We start from the raw sequence: 22,853 nt of genomic DNA, 5'->3' as shown, positions 1-22,853 counted from the left end.
AAACAAAAGGGTCAACAACTGCACATTTCTATAGGCTGTGAGTATTTGTATAGTGGTCACATACTGTATAATATACAAGAGAGCTTGCTGAGATCATTTAGAAGATATCTATCTTTCCATGCAGGGACTGAGCATTAATGCTGCTTTTTCTAAAGTCCTTTACTTTTTCAGTTTGCATTGTATTTGATATGAAAGATGTATTTTTATTAATGAATTGATTATACTGTTTTGCCTATGCTGGTTAAATAAAGTTCATTTAAAAAATAAATTAAAGTATATATAAAAAAATTGCAATTAAAGTGTTCAAAGTGTGTCTGTTTTATAAATAACAATTCATTAAATGTGAATTTAGGGAGAATACACATTTTGCGTGTAAAACAGCCAATTCACAGTAACCCATCATTTATTTTATAACCTAAAATGAGAAAACATCTCTGCCAGATGGTAAAGGATATTAACACTGAATATTAAGGGATAGTAATTGTTTTTAGTATGTTAATTTGAAGCTTGGAGGCAATGACAAAAAAACAAAGAAAGAAAAAGTGTTTTCCCCAAGACTGGCATTAATGTTAGCCCTACATCTACGAGACATCAAGTGTGAATGTTGGATAAATATGAATGTTTCTCGTCACTACCGTCAAAAGGCATAGATGTTTGAGAGATTCCAGTAACTTCTGATAACATTATTACATCTGCAGAGCTGCAGTGGCGTTGTCTTGTTGCTAATGGATCATCATTACGATTATTAGTGCAAATGGGAAAAAGCAAATTACACAACCACAGAGTGAACATACCTGCTATTTTGAAGGACAAAGAGTTGCTGGTGTTTATTCGGTTCCTGCCTCGAGACAGATAATACCAGGGTTGTTCAAAAGTAGTGATACAATGTCGATGTTTAAAACAGTACGGTAGGTTAGTGTCAGTGAAACAGGCTGTTATTCCTGTGCAAATGTGGTTGCTTTTAAAAGTTTTTCTTGCAGACTAGACAGAAAGAAATACAAACATGTTCTATGTGTAACAAAGTGGAATAACTAACACAGGGCAAGCGTAGTACCTGCCTTAGAGATTGATCTTGATGCACAGCTCTCAGGGAGGAAGTAAAAATGCTCACAGCCCGTTCGATAGCGAGTTGATGGCACTTTGGCGCGGCCTCAGCATGTGGGGTCAGAGTAAAGAGGAGTCATTACCCTGAGGAAATCTGCTAAGTGGCATTTTCAGGCTCTGCAGATCAGAATTGTGCTGCAGGTACAGAATAAATGTGAGGGACAGCAGGGGAGAGATTACACCATTGCAAGAGACCGCAATATGTACTGTTCATTTCTGGTTAGGCTGCCTTTGCGAGCGAAAACATCCAATGACAACAGCTAATGGACCAATCGGGCTCTTTGGATAGACAATGTAAATAGAAGGAATTACACATGTGCATAAAGCCAACCTCTGCCGGCATGAGAAGAATGAGAGCTTTCAGAGGGAGGATACAGTACAATACCATGACAAAGGCCAATAAACGGATGGTTTGGTAGCTTTTAAAAGGACTCAGAACACACATACACTAAAGGCAGACAGGACAGACGGACAGTTTCTGGTGATTATATGCAGCACTGGTGATAACGACAAACATTGTTGAGATAAACAAAATCGGAAAGCTTTTTACTCTAAAAAAAGTGAGCATTGTGCATAGTTCATAGTTTGTTAATAACCCCTCTTCAGGTACCTATTTGCTGTGATAGCATGGAAGGAAGTGCAATAATGTACAATTCTGTATATTTAAGTGAACATAGATCACTGTTGCACTGAACGGCATTGACACTTTCTCCCAATAGAAATATCACAACAGGGTTTCTTAATGTTTTTCTCAATTACTCTAATTTTAAGTTTAGTTTTGTTACAATAAACCCAGGCCTGTATCCCTCTCGCTCAGTCCCAGGGTTGAGTCCACAACTGATCTTCACATAAATCTGTATAATAGGTAATTTGGCCTGATCTTTCCTTTTTTTCCATTTACGTTTGTCTCTAATCTTCATCTTTCTTTTTTCCCCCTTTTTACTCATACCTCGCCGACCCAGACGACTGTGTTTCCTCTCTTGATGTCTGACACTTCACAGTGAGGCGTTCTCTGTTTGCCATTCAGGACAAAGAGGGACTCGGCTGACGGCGTCACAAGGTACTGTCCAAACAAACCGCTGGAGACCACTACTCTGTTGGGGCCTCCCCAGGGCCAGGCTTGGGGGGCCAGGGGCTCCTTGAGGCTCCGCAGAACCTCAGTGCGGCCCGAGGACAGATCGGCAAACAGCAGGTCCGTCCCTGAGCTCGAGGTGGCGACAACCACGTGCTGGTTGGACTCCGTGAAGGACGGCTGGAAAGCCAAATCGGACACAGCTATTGGCTCGTCCACTTCCTGGTTCAGACCCAGCTCCCCCTGGAACGACACTGTCTGTACTATCAGCTTGGAGCTCTGAGGGTCGGGCGTCACAATGTAGCGGCCATCCGGCGACACAAAGGCCTGCCCAGTGATGTTCAGGTTTGGACCAATCACTGCGTCCGTCACGCTGTCGATGAGCAGCTGGGGCGGGGCTTTCAGGTGGCTCTTGCTCTCGCACTGGACGAAATAGAAGCCGCTCAGGTGTGTGTACGCCATGCTGACCGGTATGCAGCTGTAGTTCTTCAGGCTGATGGTCTTGACGCGATGGAAGGTCTCAAGGTCGATCTTGTGTACCGCAGGTTCGTTTTTGAGGAAGACGAAGGCAAACCTAAATTGACAAAGGTCAGAGAAAAGGTTAATAGCCTTTCTAGATTTTTGGGGGCAGTGATTATCAAACATGGAGATTCTCATTTGCTCTTTTCTCCTTCGCTTCAGAAGGACAGCCGTGATGAGCGAGCAATGAGGTCGGAGGACGATGAAGGGGTTAGTGTGAGTTTGTGTGTGTGTGTGTGTGCGTTGGTTTGTTGCTTTACCTCACGTGTGTGATGATGAGGTTGGTTGGAGGAATAAAGAAGTCGCTGACCCTCTGGAAAGTCGTGCGGATGGCATGATGCACCTCTCCCACACTGGCTTGAGGAATGACCTATAGACATTGCACAGAGCAGTATAAACATTAGGTATCTATAAGAAGGATTATTACCATGATATGGACAATGATATTTTCCATTTTAATGTATTCTGGGAGCAGAGACTGTAAGCAAAAGATTTACACAATTCCAAATAAAAATGTTATTCATTGACTCATCGACTTTGCAGATGGATATGAACATAGTTAACTTCAAATCTGGCCAGCACTGCAATGTCAGAGCTGCAAAAACATTAATTTAAAAACCAAAAAGAACGCCATAATTAAAATACTATTTTTACTGAACAAAAATGTTAATGCTGCTTGAGATATTTTACTACAAACACAATGCTTCTGTACATTCCTATGAATATAACTACAGCCAGACAAATTGTTTCCTTTTGGAAAATATTAAATCAAAAATGGAGGAGGAGGCATTGTTGGAGCAATCTTCTTAGATCTTAAGAAAGCTTTTGATACAGTCAATCATCAAGTACTCATTCACAAAATGTCTTATTTTAATTTCTCACCCAGTGCAATAGACTGGATGAGCTCCTATCTGTCAGATAGAGTTCAGTGTGTAAGGGTAAGTGGCGAGACATCACCACCCCTGAGGAATGAACTGGGTGTACCCCAGGGATCTATCCTGGGCCCAATTCTATTCAGCCTTTATATAAATGACTTGCCATCAGTGTGCACTGACTGGATGTGAGGTGCAAATGTACGCTGATGACACTGTCATTTATGTTCATGCAAAAACTAAGGCCCAAGCTGCTGCCAAACTAAGTGATTCATGTAAATCAATGGCTTACTGACTCATAGCTATATCTAAATGTTAAGAAGACAGTCTGTATGATTTTTTTAGCAAGACCAACACTGTGAACTCAAGGTATATGTGTCTGGGGAGGTCATTCAAACAGTTAAACATTTTAAATATCCAGGCATTATCCCTGACACTACTCTATCCTTCAAAAAACAAGTGAGAAAGGTATTGCAAATAACTAAATACAATCTAGAAAACTTTAGATATATAAGGAACTGTTTGACAACACCTGTAGCAAAAGTCTATATGACTATATGACCTACCCACCTAACATACTGTATGACCAGCTGGAACCAGATGAATAGCACAACATTAAGGCCTATCACTTCACTAACAAGCTCTCAAAGTTTTGGACAGAAAACCTAAGCTATACCACCATTGCAAAATCCTGGACAAACATAACCTGCTCAGCTGGGAAAATCTTTTAAAACACACTGATGCATGTCTCATTTTTAAGATTATAAACGGCAAGGCACCCCAACCACTCTGCACTTTTATACAGCAGAAAAATTCAAACAGCAGAACCACAAGGTCTGCCCTAAGAGGGGACTGTGTAGTCCCTCTTAAGTCCAGTTCCTTTGGTAAACACTGTTTCTCTGTGAGGGCATCAACACTTTGGAACACAATACCGATACAGATAAGGAATAACACCTCCTATCATACATTGAACCACTATCATAAGAACTGGCTTTTAAGCAATCAAAAATGTGAACACTTTTAACTGTATCATAGTATGATAGTATTTAATCTGTTTGCATGTTTGTCTGTTCCTATTTATTGTTGTACTGCTGTTGTCTGTTGTATTCTTTTTAAATTATGTTTTTATTTCTCTAGTTTTGTTGTGGTTATCTTGCCAACTTTATTTTAATTTTGTTTTATCTGTTTCGGTAATTGAAAAAAAAAATACTTGAAAACTAATTGCCATCAACCGGTAAAATAGCATCCAAACATTTACTGAGACATACTTTCTATGCAATATTAGAACCAGTTACAACAAGATTGAGATATAGTGCAGAGCTATACAGATCAGATGCTGACATTTATCCAAGCTGAATCAGTGTTGGGGAATATGCCAATAAGTAATACATTGCAGTGCATAATTGTCAAAGAAATGTTAATTCAATGGTAATTTGGAAACACTATCTACCACAGATCTCTGACAAGTTTATGATTCACCTGGTCACATTGATCAACTAATTATAGGGATCCTTATCAAAAACACCTCACTCCTTAAATGGTGGTATGTGCCTCAAAACTCCAGTATTGGTTACTGCTATATATGAGTACTGCTCATATAAAACCTGCGCTAGTTAAACCCGTGACCTTTAAGCTTCATCAGAATAAAGCCTCATATTTCAGGACTTAACAGCCGGAGCTTGTCCAGATGACATGCCCATAAATCCTTTAACAGATAAACATCTACAGTGCATGACTCCGGCTGATGAAGAGCGGCTCCACCTCCGTTATCTGATAAAGCATCTTACACAAAGATGGTTGTCTTTGAACGCACACCCGACAATAAAAGCCCCATTTCTCATGTCACACACCTGGCACTGAATCAGCATGTTTGTAAAGTGCAAGGTGGGGAGAGCGCACACTTTTGATGGGCACCGCCTCGTCAATGACACAAGCTTCATCATGCATGCCTGCTGATCAGGTCATAGCCAAGGACAAGTGGAGGTGTTTACGGGACTTTCACATGTGACACTGTGCATTTATTAAAAGCAACCAGTCAACGCCCTTGCTTGCAGAATAAAACCAGCTCCTTTTCTTCAGATTTGTACAGATTTGATATTCTCAGAGATACTCGGCTTATTGAAGCGACTCCAGGTTTAGACACCTAGGCAAATTTTGCTGGAGCGCATATAGAATATTGTATTAAAAGAAAGAACTAAGCTTAAAATCTGTTTTGATGTCCATGCCTACGCAGCTCTAGCTGAACCCCTACCTGATGCCCAGTGGGGGGCAAATCCACGCTCTTCCCTCGGAAGTAAGAAATGCAGGAAATAAAAATAGCAGTTTAAGTTGCACTTCTGCTGCAATACTCCTCAAAATCTTTCTCTGTCTCATATTTTTTTAAAGAAAAATAATAGATCTGCAGGTTCTTATTCCTTGTGAAACATGAAAAGAATCCTCGTTAAAAAACAGTCATTACAACAGTTGCAGAATACAATGAGGACAGTTAATGAGGTTCAATGGAGTATCGCTCATGTATTATTAGGCAGCAGCTCAGGTCTCCAGGGCTGCAGGTGCTCTCGACTTAATGCCACTGGCTTCTCTTTGTCATCGCTCATGCTTGGATTTCATATCCACACACTCAGCAACGAGGCCAATTGAGTTTTACTCCGGCCCCGCCTCGCCGGCTGCACTAATACCTGTGGGGGATTTGGATCTGACTGAGTAGCTTTTGCTTTACAACAACATTCCCTCAACCTTATTTTTTTAACTTTCCTATCTAACTACAGAACACCCATATAAGATGGCACTCCTCAAATGCTCCACTGTATTTGTATGATTTGAATTCAATAAATCTTACAAGGCACTTTTATGTTTTACAGCGCACCACATGTTACATGTTTTATTGTTTTATGTACTGTCAGATAACTCATCCTGTAGCTCCTGGGGAGCAATAAAGCATGTTATGGATTCCCTGGAAGACTCAAAGGCACGCTGTTCCAGATCAATGCAGAATTTTAAAACTGAAATTAATACTTTGTGTCTTTTAATTCCTGAGGCGTAGATCATTGATTTATAAAAGCATGCATTAGAAAGAAAGGAGACAGATGTTTGCTGATATGCAGATCAGATCTTCATGTATTATACTCTAACAAAACACATTTGATTGGTTGCCATCAAATGTCTGCAGATTCATAGCCTTGTTAACTTGTTCTTTCATCAGATATGTATTGATTTAAGTCTTGTTATTGGACAGCTACAGTATAAACATGCAACAGTCACAGGCTTGAATCAAATCAATGTTGCTGTTATATGGCGTCTGTTTAAATACCAAGCTACCAGATGCTTCTAATTATACAACAGTGGTTTTCAGACTATTTTATTTATGTAATTATTGTAGGAGATATCAAACCAACTAATAACCAAAATGTATAAAAAAATACCTTTTAATGGATAGATTTAAAAACTAAAAGTATTTTGCCAGCCTGAATTTCCTCACAACTTTTTGAAATAATGATTTAATTGCAAGACTAATTGAGAGTTACATGGGGAGGCACGGAGAGAAATCAAAGAGTTAAGGTCTCCCTGACACGTAGATGCAGAGTGGACTGACAGTCTGAATGGCCACGCTCCTCTCTGCCCGGCAGTGATTCCTCCATTTATCTTCTCTAATGAATTGACAATCACACTCCCTCTGATGTTTACACACAGAGATATTGAGCCATCCTAAAACGTGGCTGCTTAAAGAAACCACACACACTGAGCTGACTACACAACTTCACATCACGTGCAGACACAGTCATACACATGTATGGAGCGAAGCAGTCAATTCACGGGTCAATTACTTTCAGTCCAAATGATGATGACATTATCAAACAATTTATTTGTGGTGTGATCCCCGTGGCCTGCAATCCATTATGCAATTTCCCTGCAATTGCATTTTTGAGTGATTAAACCACTGCTCTATAATTATTCATTAATGCAGAACAACTGCAGGAAGTGGATAAATTAATAAGATATAAAAAATTTGTTTTCTGCAGTTCAGGAAGCAGGCATAAATGTTATGCAAATCTGCTCTGATTGTTTCAAATTATATGAGGTGGAAATGGTTTTTTCTGTGATTTAGAAAAACATATTTTCAAATAATGTTCTACTTCATTGAAAACTATAACCTCTAAAATAAGTTTAAAAACAACACAAAAAAAAAGCCCCGACAGCCAAACAGAAACAAAGTATCTGAAGAGAAGGTGCAAAACTGAAAGAAAACACACATGCCGTCTACTTGGCCATGGAGATTGTACATCTTAGTAGAAAAACTGCTAAAACCCACACACAGGTGGCTGTCTTTTTACAACTCTTTATTGCCATACCATAGTGGCACCTTCAGATCCAAAACAATCTACCATTACATTTTCTTTCAAAAGCCCTGGTTTTGAAGTTTTATTTTTAGGACGACTCCAGTACCATTAACAGTTACAAACTCACTAATTAACTTTCAAAATGTTCATGAACCACTTGTGTTTAAAACTAACAAGGCCAAAAACAAAGAAATAATTGATGCAGTGCATTATGCAAGTGATTCTCTGAATATAAAATTAGTCATTACACTCCAGAGATCCTCTGAAGAGTCATACATTTGAGAGTGTATCATCCCTTTGCAATCTTTTTAATGAATAGACACCACAAACAGTAAAGACTGAACACAGCACCTCACATGATTATACTATGATCTGTCCGCACGCACGCACGCACGCACGCACACACGCACGCACGCACGCACGCACGCACGCACGCACGCACACACGTACGTACGCACGCACGCACGCACGCACGCACGCACACGTCCCTATGAAAACACCAACACAAGCATCCCCCAGGCACCGGCTCTGTTCCCCATGTCCTCCCACCTTCCCTTCCCTCCTCCCTCCTCCCTCACCTCACCCAATCCCCCGAGGTGGATTAAATACAATCACACCTGTGATCATTTCTCAATTGTGACGTCTCCAACACCAGTGGTCCAAAGGGACGCCATGCACCAGCCAACAGCACCGCAGCTGTGAATTACTGTTTTGCTGGCTTTGTAAATGCTCTAAAACATCCATAGATTATTTGTGGTCATGTAAATACTTATCATGTAAACAGGAAACGCAGGTACACAATAAAGCTCTATTAGTCACAAGGTGCGTTCTCCTCGCATGAGGAACTTTCTGTAGTTTATAGATTACATTCTTCCAGGAAGATAATCCCTCATCAGAGATCCCAAATACACACACAGCAAAAGTAATGATAAATAAAGAAGGGCTTTTTTTCTTTTACTATAAAAGCTACACTCGGGTGCTTTTTATGTTAATAATTACAAGACTGATTTAAAAAGGAGGCTTCAACATAGTACCTGTACCATAATCAACACATTCATTAAATATTCTAAAATGTCATGCTATGAACGCTAGTACAACATTTTGCAGACATGAGTGATTGAAAAAGTTGCCACCAAAAAATGTTCACTCAGGTCAAAAGTCTGTTTTGCCTTTTAGCGTTTTCGCAGTCTTTAGAAGTTAGTGGTACTACTACAGAAAAAATACAGTTATATTACATTACAAAGTTCATTAAACATTACACACACACACACACACACACACACACACACACACAGACACACACAGACACACACAGACACAGACACAGACACAGCCACACACACACACACACACACACACACACACACACACACACACACACACACACACACACACACACACACACACAAACCTGAAGTGTTGGATGTGTTCTGTCCATATCACCCCATGTTAGGACCCACACCTGGTCATGTGACTTGTCATAGAGCATCTTCACTGGAAAAGAATCTGTTGTTACTGCCTAGAAGAGATGGGCAGAAAAGGAAAGGACAATATTTAATTGATATATTGAAGGTTTACTAGGCTAATCAATGATATATAATAACAACACAAATTCCACATGTAAGTAAGATCATTTTTTATCGAGATATCAGGCATACTGTAATGGCCTTTTTACAGATACTGTACTAAACTAAATTATTGGCTATATTGACCCAAAAATACTATTACATTTGTCAACAAAATGTCAAACTTAGAGGATCCTTTTTATTAATCATAAAAAAAAAAAAAAACTTTATATCAGTGTATTACCGGTGTATTGCTTAGTAATGATGCTCTTGGAATCGTATTGGAGCTGACTGTGGAATCAGAAAATATTGTATAACAACCAGTACCTCGAAGATCGTTTTGTTAACGCTGCAAATCACAAAAGGTGCCACCATCACATTTCACAAAGGACTCATTTGAAAATAAATCTGCAGCTTGCTAAAGTCCCATTGCCTACTTATGAATAGGTCATACAGTCCTTAATCAAAATCAAGAGGTTTTTTCTCTATGATGCAGATGTTGAAGTGAAGGAAAACGTTTTTTTCAGCATGTGTAAGAACAGAAAGAACACAAAATAGAGGAACGAATGGAACAGGCAGAAAAAAGAGAGATGAGGGGGGTGGAGTGTGTTCAACCTCAGGTCTGCTGCAATGTCAACAACGAGAAATAACATAATCTATTACCCTGCTTCTGGCTGGCAGACAGGGAGCTGCTGACACCCTCACCAGTGGAGCGAGACCACCAGCTCTGTGTTCAGTAATGGTAGGTCCGGCCCTCCACTCTGCACCGGTCAGCCCAGTGTCAACTCAGCATGTGTGCATGTACACTATGTGTGGACTGCCTGTCTGAATTTACTGGTAATAAAGCTTTTTGCTTTTGCTGCTCCCGGGCTCTGGTATAGACTCCTGTTCCACCATTGACAATTTTAAGTCACATTTTAAGTCCTATCTTTTTTTGCTTGCTTTTAGTTTAGTTTGATGGCAACATACGGCTTTGACCAATCCCCTCTTCACTCAGTTCACTTCCATTTGCTCCTAATTTGGTTTATTTATTTATGACAAGACTTTTTATTTAGTTTCTATCTTTGTTTATTGGTGCAAAGGATGTTATTTTTCAAGTGTTTTTTATGTTGTATTTAGAGTCTCTATTACAATTTATTATACTACATTTTGTAAAAAATAAAGGTTGAATAATGCATTTCTAAAAATAGTCTTCTGTAGGTTCAAAGGGTTAAGAAGACAGCGATGGATCTCATATCTCGAGAGTTGGCCTTGCACGTTGTGTCACTTCAATTTAATTGAATTTAAACATTTATACATACTGTACTATCATATGAAGGTTTCAAGCTGAGTCAGCAACTCTACTGAGTTGAACATGTTAAAAGCTTAATATAACTTGATAAAGGGTTTCAAATCTTTCAGATTCAATAAAATGCTATCAAACCTGAACTCAAAAACAGAAAACTAAGTATTTATTACTTTATTACTAAAACACAGAAAAAAATACAAATTGGTGTCATACAGGTAGATGCATGCATAGATTCACAATATTATCCTTCAGGAAAAAGGAATATATAATAAATGTATAAAACGTTGCTAAAGGATGCTCACTGAGTCTGAGAAAAGAAAAAGCATAACTACAACCTAAAACATGACTACAAACAAAGCCATTGTAAGGTGTTTATGTTACTAGATCACCCAAGGTCTTGGCTATGTTCTTTTTAAGTAGCCGAAATGCCGTTGTTTTCACGTGCAATGTGAGGCTGACCCAGCACAGGTCTGGAACATCAGAGTCAAGGTTAGATCCCTTTGTTTGAGAAAAGTGGACAATTCCCTTGCATGCAACCGGATGAAAAGACTTGAAAGCCTTCATTAGTGCAGCTTCTCCACATGTTTACTGCCTTCATAGTGTCTGCTGGAAATCACGAAAGGATGTAACACATTCCTAAAGGTGACATTGCATTAAAGCACATGTGTCAAACTCAAGGCCCGGGGGCCAAATCAGGCCCTTGGTGGATTTCATTTTTAATTACTATTAGATCTGGCCCGCCGGTATATTGCACGCACACCTTCACTCAATCCTGAGGGTTTCCTCAGCTCAGAGCCTGAGCCCAAACATTGATGAACTTGCACCCAAGATGAGATGCCAAGTATTGGCTTGAACTAGCATCACAGCAGCAAACTGAGTTTCAATGGATGTTTCCTTCTGCACTTTTTTCTTGTGACAACACGGCATGTTTTTTTTTTTTCTTTGAGGAAAATTGTTTTTTGAAGCTGTTGAAAAATGTAATAATAAGAATTGACTATGGAAAAGCCGCAGATGGAGCCATAAGAAATTAATGCAACTGATTATTTAATGTTTAATGCTGTTTTTATAGGCAATAATTTAAGCTTTGTTAGTTCCAGGTTTAATATGTGCAATAAGTTCATTTCAATACGTTTTGCGATAAACATTGAACCAGTCCGGCCCTCGACAAGTATCCATTTTTTTATTTTGGCCCACTGTGTATTTGAGTTTGACACCCCTGTATTAAAGGAAACTTTCTATTAAAAGGATGTTGATAAAAGACCCAACAATAACGGCATCTGTGCTTCTCTAGGATCTATATTTCTGGTTTTCTCGTGAAAGAGAAAAGAGAATTGTTGTGTTTTAGTCCGCCATTTCCCCCCAAACAGAGAATAGGCCATCTTATCTGTAACAGTCCAGGTGATGAGTATAGAGCGATTCATTTGGGTTTACTTTGAAGAAAGAATTGTTTTGCTTTAATCTCATACTTATAAAGGAAAGTGTTGCCCACAGTCTTTTATTAATGTGGCAATCTAGTGTTTGGACGTGTACTCATACGATTCCTAATCACTGCGTTCAGTCGTCTCCTTGAGGATAATAAATGCAGTGCTCTGACTTTACCATTTAAAAAAATGAAAGCAATTGTTTCGTTAATGCATTCCTTCTGTCAGTGGATTAAGTGCTTTTATTGTACTCTGCCATCTTCTCTCTTATAATAAAAAGCCATTGCTGAAAGGAAAGTTGGAAATGTGCTTTGGAAAAAAAAGGCTTTGAAATAACAAAGAAAGAGCAGAGACGAAAAAAGGCTGGATGCATTAACCTCCTGCACCCATAGGTCAGAGAGGGTCTTCAAGAAAGAGAGAGAGAGAGCTGATCAAGGAGAGAAAATCAGTTTCTACAGTGTTGGAAAGAGAAAGAGAAAAGGGGGGGGGGGTTCTCAGTTATAGTGGGCAGCTTCTGCACCACAATAAACCAGAACACATCTCTTATTTTCTTGTCAATATATGACTTCTGTTATTGTTCTTGTGATAATATTTCATCACCAAAAGGTAAATACACGTAGTATTCTATCACATATTCCTTTTTTTGGTGGATTTGGTTTCATTTGGAACAAGTGGAGGTCACATCTCTCAGTATTTAGTCAATCTTTCTTTTCTTTTCAAAGTCAATTAGTCATATATAGCATCAGAATACCTTATTTTCTCCCAGGGAGAATGATTGATGAAAGTTGCAATATTTTAGAATAAAAAATATAACAATTAAAATTAAATAAAAAACGACAAACATACAATTATTTAAAAACATATGACGTGAAAGTAAAAACGTGCAATAAAGATAAAATAAAATAGAATAGAAATGATGAAAACCAGTTTATTGTTCGAAATGTAAAGTGTTATACACTTATGATCCCTAAGTAATATGAGTATTGCACAGTTAAATAAGTACAAGTGATACAGCCTGAGTGACATTATGGAATAAGTTGAGTTGGAAATATCTTCACTTTAAACTGAAGGAGAAGAAGAACATTTTTCACTGCTACCTGCTCACTTTGCTGTCTCTCTCATCCTGCTACTCAGACTTTCACTTAACTCCCTTCTGCTCTCCCGCCTCCTTCTCCTTGAGTTAGGCCTCTTCCTTCTCATCCTGTACCTCACTATAAATGATGTTGACCCTGGGAAGAACCCCTGAGGGATTCAGTCTCTAAACAGCCGTTACAGGCAAGATGAATGGTGAGGCAGCCAGCACCCACCTGGGCACCATATTGTTTCGGGCGCTTGAGGTGCATTTGATTTATTTCCCCTTGCATGTGGTCTTCTTACATCTGTGGCACTTCAGGAGCAAGACAAGTTAAATCGAATGCACCTAATGTTGGTGATGCTGTTTGACTGGAAGACAAACACGCTCGCAAGTAATGTTTATCGACTGGATTTGTATTCTGTTAGCTTTTAAAGAAACCAAGACTTGGGCTTAATTTAGCGATGGATACTGGAGTAAAGGTTTCAAAATAAAATATGTCAGTTTGGTCATCTTAAATCTTTAAATGGAAATACAATTAACAAAAGCATTTCCTCGACCTGATGAGCTTTCTATTCTTTGATTTGTTAACTCTGAGTTTGTTCCGAATGTAACATCTGTGACCATTATGGTATCCTGTTAAAATTGTATGTTGTAGGCAAGAAAATGAGGCATCTTCAACAGTTGATGAGCCATGTGCTGTAGAATGAAAATATGTAAACAAATAAACAATATGATCATGTATTGCAGTGTAGAAAAAGGAAATGTTGTGTTTATTGCCGTCCAAGCCTGTGTGATGGCTGTGTGAATACAACCTCGGTATCACAGAGCCACAGAGCATGTTTGCTTCACTTGAATAAAAAGCCCAAAGCTGGGTGTGAACATAATGCTGTTTTGGATATAGAGTTTTGCTTCAGTTGCAAGAGTAGAAACTACTTTTAATCCAATAAATAGCCACTAACGCTATCCCAAACTCTGGTGTGATTCGACAGGAGGAGGAAAGGGGAGTCATGGATGGAACTTACTACCCTTCTTTGCCTCTCAGATACTTCATATCTGAGATGTTTCTGAGACTTTGGTGCTCCACCCACCTGCACAACCTTCTGCGTCTGAACATCGACCACCAGCAGTCGGCTCAGGAGGGGCTGGGTCACGTAGATGTACTTATCCCTGACGTTGACTGCTGAGGACCACACACAGTGCTGAGGTGACACCCCCTCACCCTTAGGGCACATCTCCTCCTGGGTGTGACCAAACAGGCAACAGAGAGGATGATAGGAGGTTTGGGAATTGTTTCATTATCAATAAAAGTACAATTTGGAAAGGTCAACAATTGTTAATATGCAATACAAATACATCTACAAATCATCAATTCAAATGTTTAGCAATTACTGTTCTCTTTTTAGAGTTTTTTGATAAGATTAAATGTAGAAATTATTTTTGACAAAGTACAGTTCAGTACATTTTTGGTACTGGGAGTGAAGGCAAGAAAAAAAGAGGTGACATACAATAAAATACAATTTACACTGCAGAGCATGCTATACAATTAAATTAAGGACAAAAGGACTGAACAACTAATATGAAATTCTGCCATATAACCCAGTCCTACTAGACATGCATACTTCATTTCAATAATAATATTATATTATGTAATATTATTATTATTGATAACACTAATTTATTTCATAATGAGTGTTTTCACTTTTAAGTGTGAAACTTTCCAAATATATAAACAATAGCTGGCTAAGGAAACACTCGATGTAAAGGCTCTGCAGCATGCTGTCTTTGCTGACAATACATTTATTCACACACTCCTCTACACACACAACATATATACTAGTATGTAATCACAAATACACACAACCACACACACATATACAACGTCAGACACACGTGCAAGAGTTTTCACCTTCTCTCCACCTCACCAAAGTGGAGAAAGTGCTGTTTACAGCGGAACTGGCTAACACATGGCTTATTGAGTTTGTATTGATCTCTAATACAATTACAGGGTCCTGTAAAACCCAAATCCCTCAGAGGAACAAGCGACTTGTACCATCTAAAGCCCATTGCTCTGAGAGAGGGATGTTCTCCAGTGGATTAGAAACCTCAGGGTCTGTAGTATAGACTCTATACAGTCTATTGGTGCAAGCTGTCGACTAATGGACACGAGTAATCCCATTACATTAGTTAGGTGAGCAGCCCCGCTCTGACAACAGGGAGGACATCGAAGGAAGGATAGCCTTCATTTTGGTCGCAATCTTTTTACACTAAAACCCTCCTAGATAACTACAGAAATAGATAGATAGATAGATATAGATAGATAGATATATAGATATATATATATATAGATATATATATATATATATATATATATATATATATATATATATATAGATAGATAGATAGATAGATGGAATCTATTAAGTTGTATATGGAGGAATATTGAAACTTTAATATGGGTTAGTGTAACCTGAAATGAGAAATTAGTAATATACATCAATCTTATTGAATCTATAACACAATTTAAACCTGAAAGGAAAATAATGGCATAACGTGCACTTACATATGTAGCAACAATCCTCTCTGCCCGCTGCATGTGTTTGCGTATCTCACATTCACTGGGCTGAAGAACAGTGATACCCTCATCAGAAAACACATAGAACATGTTTCCCACGCTCAACCCTGGAAGAGAACACAGAAGACATACAAAGGTTGAAACATGCTTGAGGAAAAAAACAACAAATAGACATTTACAACAACAGAATATCCTGCTCCCATCTTATCTGACATTTGTGACTGGCATTTCAATTTCCCTGCTCGAGGACTCCTGTTAGCGTGCTATCGAGTTAGCGGGGATGGACAGTGTGTGTCTGCCAGCCATTTTGACAAAGCCTACAAAGGGTCCTGTCAGCAACACGCCAACCACATACTGTAGCAAGAAGCATCAAATTAAAGGCATTGCCTCAAAGAGGAAACATTTCACATCTCGAGGTGTAAACAGCTGCTGGTGAGTTAGCATCACAGTCTGATGCTGAGGCATTTGGATGATTCGACAGCAGTCTATTACTGCCGGCAGGAACACATCACATGAGCACAGATGATAAGCATAAGCACATAAACACACTTGCGGCATTGACAAAAACTGTGATAATGATTGATTTGTCAGGCTGTCATAACGCTGTGAGATAAACATAGTACACCAAAGAAGCACACTGAATATGCACACCCTGTATGAATACAGAGACACAAAAGAAGCACTTGTACAACACACACAAACACACACACTGTTAATGAGGCAGCTTTGAGTGCTGATAAGTGTTTAGAAATAATCCAAATGCTTACACGTCGTTTGGTTTGGTGGTAAACCTGATGTGGTGATGATGTATATAAAACAGATTGTGTTTGTATTGCATTCTAAACCGCAGCGGTTTTCCAGTGCAGTAGTAAAACTGTTCTTGTGGCCGTATTGATGTAATATATAGTATAAGGACAGCATGGATTTTTATACTGCTGAACACCACAAAGTTGTTTTTGTGTAGCCACCACACTTGGTCTGTGGTTTTATTTGCATAATGCATAAAATCCCTGCTTGTGTGTAAATGTTTCCTCCCTAGGTGATCTGAAAAATAGATTAGAAAGCACTCCAGAAAGAAAAAAGAAACACCCTGGGCATGAAAGGAAGAAAGCAAGGTTGGAAGTAAAGTTTTGCTGGAGAGAAAACAGTGTTGTGATTCTTCTGGACAGTACAGCAAACGTGTTGGAAAATGCAGATATTCAGCTGAAGGCCCTGAAGAGCCACAAACTATGCCCACCATATTTTCCTATTCACAAGAGTATAAAAGGTTTTTTTCTTTTACTTTAATGAATTACCTTCTTCTCTCCACAGAATGTTTGCAACTGCAGATTCAGCCATCCAGCAATAGAAAGGGAAAAGAGGGGGAACACATTAAATCACCTTCAGAAAAAAAAGAGACAGATCATCCAAGAAAGAGAGGGGGTGATTGATCTCATGTCATGCCAAGAGCAAACATATTTGACAGCTACAAAATGTTCCTTACTGCTGTTGACAGGATCATATTTCCTCTTAAATCAAGAGATCAAACGGAAGTCAGAGATTATTCTGTTTAATCTTAACTGCCCCGATAAGCTCTTTCTCGATGGCCATTGTTAACTCGTCAAAATGATGCAATCTAATTTAAGAACCGATATCAAAGTAACATAAAATATGTAATTTGGGCGCTTGTCCCTGGCTATAAAATATGGGATAAAATAAGCTGCCTGAGGTTCATTTTTAGTTAAAAACTCCATACATCTGTTGGGTTTATCAAGCTGGTAGCATGATCACAGGACTACTATGAAAAGGATTATATAACTTAACCTAATTACTACTAACAATATTATCTAACAAGCAGCCATGCCATGAGGATTTACGCCAATATACTGTTTAAACTATCTTTCTGGGTGGGTGCAAGGACTTATTTATGGCTTTAACTTGAACAGAGATAATGTTCTTTGACTTACGGGTCTTCTTGGCCGAGTCTTCAACAAACAGAGAGGAGATATCCTCGTCCACGCCAACCTCGTTCTTGGCGATGCATGTGTAGGCTCCAGTGTCCTCGTACCGGACGCTGCCAATGAAGAGCTCACTACCATTGGCTACGGAAATAGAAACACAAAAGGAAAGACAATGAAAGGAAACTTGTTACTGAAGCAGATACATGTTGCTACATTATTTGATATCTTGCATTTGGAAAAGATAAAGGCTTCAGAACAACCATCTTCCACTTTTTTGTGGGTTTAGTACACTGTTGCCCATACAGTTGGAATACAATATGTTGTAACTCTTCCCATGAAATGATGGTGTGTGTAAATAGGAATAAAAAGAGGAATGTGTCTGAAAACAAAAGCATTCCAACTTTGTGGGCAACAGAGTTTATACAGTATAACATTTTTAAACCATTGTTTTTTTGTAATACTTAAATATACCAATAGCGTAGCCTGGGAGAAAAAAAAGCACGTTGTTAATCTTATGCCAAGTATATATAGCAGAACGTTTGTTGATATCGATATGTATTAATTGAACTGAAGAAGGCTTCTTTTTCTGAAATATGTTTGATACACAAGTAACTTTCCATCAGCATACAATTTTGTATGCCATTATCCTGCATTCTAATATAATAGCTTAGTTTCACACTTTATTTATTTCCCCACATATTCTGTACAATGCTGCATTGTTTGCCTGAAGTTGCAGTTGCAGGTGAGGTGGGTGGGTGGGTGGGTGGAGGTGACAGGTGATGTTGGATGTGAGGAGACAGAGGTCGAGGGACAGCTCTGATGTTTGCTGTAGCATCAAGCTCTGTGATGTACAGCTGCTCTCTGTATGTAGCACTGCATTAAACACCACACTTCACAGCACTGGGAGAGTGAATTATGTTGGGTGTCACAGCGCTGCTTTGATAGATCTTGTGTAAGAACATAAACGCTGCATCCGTTTCCAATTATTTTACATCTATTTAAGTATCTATAGCATCTATAAACCTCTAGAATATTCCCACTTTGAGGATATAAAAGGGTCTTTTCCCTCTCTATGTTGTTAAAACACACTCAAGTGTCTTCCTGCAGGAACAATATTTAATTAACAAACAACCAAAAAGACTGCAGCCTTCAAGATAAGTGTTCTATTTTATACGTTGAAAAGGATGTCTGCCCTATAATTAATGCCTAGTGGGCCGTAAAACATGTTACAAAAGTTGACGCAAAGCTTTTCACATAAAGTGAAAAGTCTTTTGGCTTCTGATAATAATTCTCTTTTATCAAGGGAACAGAGCTTTGAAGTAAAAAGTGCCTTGAAGCAGGCCTTCATAGAATGAGACACCAGTTTAATTGCTTCTAATTCATAATTATGTTGTGATCAATTCGTATTGAAAACCACTGAATCAGCCACTCATTAAATTAGTCTCTTTATCCCTATTTTGCAGGCTTGTAGCTGTTTGCAATGACAGGGGTTTTGAGAAGGATTGGTGTTTTTCCCCTACGTTAGAACTTGTAGTCTTCTTTACTTCTACCCTTGAGCTTGTTGTTGTAAGGGCAAATTAGGAATTTATGATTCAATGGGGCTATAATCAATATGTTTATATTCACAATGGATAACATTACTATTCGTATGTTGAAATGGTTTAACCATCAGGTACATGTGTATGATGGTTAATATAGTTCTAGAAAGACAGTACATTAGAACCGGTGTAGAACATTGCAATTTGTTCATCTCTATAAAATATAAATCTGAAAAAGAAACAGGAACGGGATGGAACAGATCTCATTACTCTGGGATTGGGACAGGGAAGGATTTTGCTTTCATTAATTTGAGATGCAAGTGGAAATCCACTCTTGTGTTACCCTCTACTGTATCTCAAATGAATGATTATCTGTGCAAGATCCTAGTTAAAGTATTCTAAGTTGTCATCATGACACTTAAGATGATTTTCTCTGTGACCTCATGAAAAGTAGAAATCCAGTAGTCTTATAGCTCCAAATCCAAAGTGCTGCCTCACTCTGAAGAAAAGGCCAGGCCCCACATATTGTTATTCTGCTGTGACGGAAAGCACTAAGCTTGTTTGTGATTCTTTGACTGAATACAGATGTCTTGGGCAGCGTAAAACACAGGATTCAAGGACAGTGTCTTTTCAAAACAGTACAAAGGCAGGCAGTAGGAAAGGAGAATGTTGCGTGAAATTTGGCAGCAAATTGCAGGTTTTATACCCACGGTCTAAATCCAGTCATTTAGCTCACAGTCTTTATTCAGCAGTCACAAATGCAGCCTGTTCCCTCAGATGACCTTGATTAACGTGGAATTTGAGTTGTGTGATAACAATAATGTACTGATCCTTCTTCACACAAAGCATTGAGGTTAAAAAAAAAAGAACCATAATGTCACACATCAGGATATAACTGAAGCTGTGTTAAGAGGTTCGCTGTTTGCTATACAAACTGAACAACAGGGAATATCAGGCAAAGATCAATTTGATGTTTCAGCACCCCAAACGGTTCCAGAACACAGTTTCATTCATTCAGCAACACAAAGCAGTTTCTCTCTTTACTGTTCACTGTTCAACTGTGGCTTACAATCAATACTCCTCACTACCATCTGTCAGTGTGTAGTTTTACACTACCACATATAAAGATAAAGCCAACACTTTTACACTGCTTTTATTACACTCCTGATTAAATAAAATAATCATACCTAATATGCTTTTGATATATTTTCTAAGGCATTGCTGGAAAACAATGGTAATTTATATACTTTTCCACTCTAGTTTTTGAACTTAAAGGTGGGGTAGGTAATTTTGGAGAAACCAGCTCGAGTGCGCTAGAATTTGAAAATACACAGCCAGAACAAAGCTGCCACTTCCTTACAGAGCCCCTCCTCCAACACACACAAATGCGCAAATGACCAATGAGGGCACGAGATAAGTTTGTGCACAGATGGAAGGCTGACAAGCAGGTAGGCCATCCAGTTATTTTAGCCGGGCCGGCTAAAACGATTGGTCGTGCTTTTTAGAGTACTACGGCTTCCACAGATGACAGTTCTTTATGGATTTTTTGTCAAAGCACTTAAGATATTCATTGCTATCGGGATGTGAAGAGCATTCCATAGAATATAACAACAAGTGTATCTCGAGCCGGTTTCTCAAACTTACCTACCCCACCTTTAACTATATATTTTTTATAAAACCAGCCTAAATAATCACTGTAAGGGGGACTGCCACTGCAGTGTTTATGTGCTGTTGAACCTTGCCAACCCTCCCATGTTTGAGTGTCTGAGGGGTTGATAACAGGCTATTACCACAGGTAATGACCCACACACAGCCAATAAACTCTCCCTTAATGAGAACAAGGACATAAAAGGAAAAGTCGTGCTTCACTTTGCTCCTTCTCTCTTATATTGAGAGTGTCTCTTAAAAAACACCATTCTAGTCTAGAGAGCTGCCGTCGACTCTCCCACACACTATATATTTAATCTTATTTGCTTATTTTAATTTCTCCATTTATATTCGATTTCTAAAGATGAAGTAGGTTTTTTTTATATGGACAAAATAAAGATAGTTAGTTAGACTGCAATCCGTGTTTCATCAACTTGGTAGAGAATGTAAATGGAACTGAAGTGTTGTGGATCTGTTAAATAAGCGTTATTAGAATATAACAAAACATAAACACTGGTGATTGAAGTTAAAGAACACATTGTCCTAAAACAGTTTAGGAGATAGAAAAAAGTCTATCTGGAGCATAATGTGTACACCGAGACAATTTAACAGGTTTTAAATCTCTCACACAAAGTTAACATTAACATAACATCCATATGGAAGTTTGCTTCGGGTTTAGCGCATGAACTTAAAATGCCATCAACAGTACAGCTTGCTTATTCCATAGTATATTTAAACATTACTGCAGAGTTTTAGATATTAGTTAATAATACGTTCAACACCAGCTTTATTTTCAAGCTTTGTTTCTATTTCTATGTATATGCTTTCCCTTGTTTATAAAGGATTCTGCAGCGTTGGCATACTGTAGCTCTGTTGGTTGGTAATACTAATTGAAAAACACTGCATGTGACAAAAAGTCTGCTAAAACGCTGACAGCTCTTCCAAAAAAAAAGAATCAAAAACTCCCCACCTATGAGAGCGAGCTGTGTGGAGGATCTGGGCAGCAGGTCCATGCCGTTCTTCAGCCAGAGGAGCTTGGGATTTGGGATGCCGTCGGCGTGGCAATGGAGGCTGGCAGATACGCCGGGCTCCTGGGCCTGCGTCTCCGGGTAGACCAGGATCACTGGAGGGACTGGACGCACAAACAAAACCGAAGACACAAACAGGGAGAGAGCAGAGGCGCGAGTGAAAACCTAATTACACACTGTTTCATGGTAACTCCTAGGGGAATATAGCACAAACACCCACACACGCAGTGGGCAGAGAGGAATTTGTCTCACCACAGCATGGAATATATTCACACATAACAAGAACCCAAGAGCTCTGGGGCTGCTTTATTACAGCTCGAGTCCTGCATGAAATAGATGTTGGACGTATCTACCACTTACCACCTCCTCCGGGGAGAAGAGCGCAAATGAATGTGGAGGAATCGAGGGGGAAAATGAAATATGAGGTAATAGTTTATAGGAACAGGTACGATTTCATTTTTCTGCTTTGGATGCTGGGCACATTTCAACGCCGGTGGATGCTGCCAAAATCCTGATGCCCCCACCCCCCCCCCCTGACTTTCCAGGAGTTCAATCACCTCTAAAATTCAATCTACAACCTTCCCCCTTATGCAATATTAATGTCACTTCTGGTGCTTGCTGCAAACTTATTTCAGTTTTTCCTTAACTTTATTTTTCCCCTTTTTGTTAGTTAATGTAAATGTAATACATGTAGTATTATTACGTTATGGTATATGTACTTTGGGTGTATTTGTTCATTCTGGTTCCATTTAGTTTGTATTAACCTTTTCCTTTAGTCACAAGTGTTTATACCTCCGCCATACCCTCAGCCTGTCTCTCTTATCATCTGTGATCTACATTTTATATCAATCATTTGTTTGGTTTTTCTACAATCT

At 38.9% G+C, this 22,853-nt stretch overlaps 1 protein-coding gene across 4 annotated transcripts in view; it reads right to left on the bottom strand.

Moving 5' to 3' along the window:
- Window positions 1-233: 233 nt before the first annotated feature.
- fstl4 (follistatin-like 4) overlaps window positions 234-22,853 on the bottom strand; it is a 198,869-nt gene continuing 176,249 nt past the window's right edge. For 3 of the 4 annotated variants that reach the window (XM_079651561.1, XM_079651560.1, XM_079651562.1), the window contains exons 9-16: window positions 21,921-22,082; window positions 17,772-17,906; window positions 17,121-17,147; window positions 15,814-15,932; window positions 14,342-14,491; window positions 9,316-9,423; window positions 2,956-3,065; window positions 234-2,750 (exon numbers count right to left, since the gene is read on the bottom strand). In XM_079651561.1, the coding sequence (XP_079507687.1) occupies window positions 2,048-2,750; window positions 2,956-3,065; window positions 9,316-9,423; window positions 14,342-14,491; window positions 15,814-15,932; window positions 17,121-17,147; window positions 17,772-17,906; window positions 21,921-22,082 (1,514 nt within the window). In that variant the 3' untranslated portion in view covers window positions 234-2,047. The remainder of the gene's footprint in view (window positions 2,751-2,955; window positions 3,066-9,315; window positions 9,424-14,341; window positions 14,492-15,813; window positions 15,933-17,120; window positions 17,148-17,771; window positions 17,907-21,920; window positions 22,083-22,853) is intronic. The other variant, XM_079651563.1, reaches the window with a different exon arrangement.

The sequence above is a fragment of the Notothenia rossii genome (genome assembly GCF_949606895.1).
Source record: "Notothenia rossii genome assembly, chromosome: 9".
Classification (NCBI taxonomy): Eukaryota; Metazoa; Chordata; class Actinopteri; order Perciformes; family Nototheniidae; genus Notothenia; species Notothenia rossii.
The sequence above is the reverse complement of the archived record's forward strand: the minus strand, read 5'-3'. Positions and strand labels throughout refer to the sequence as shown.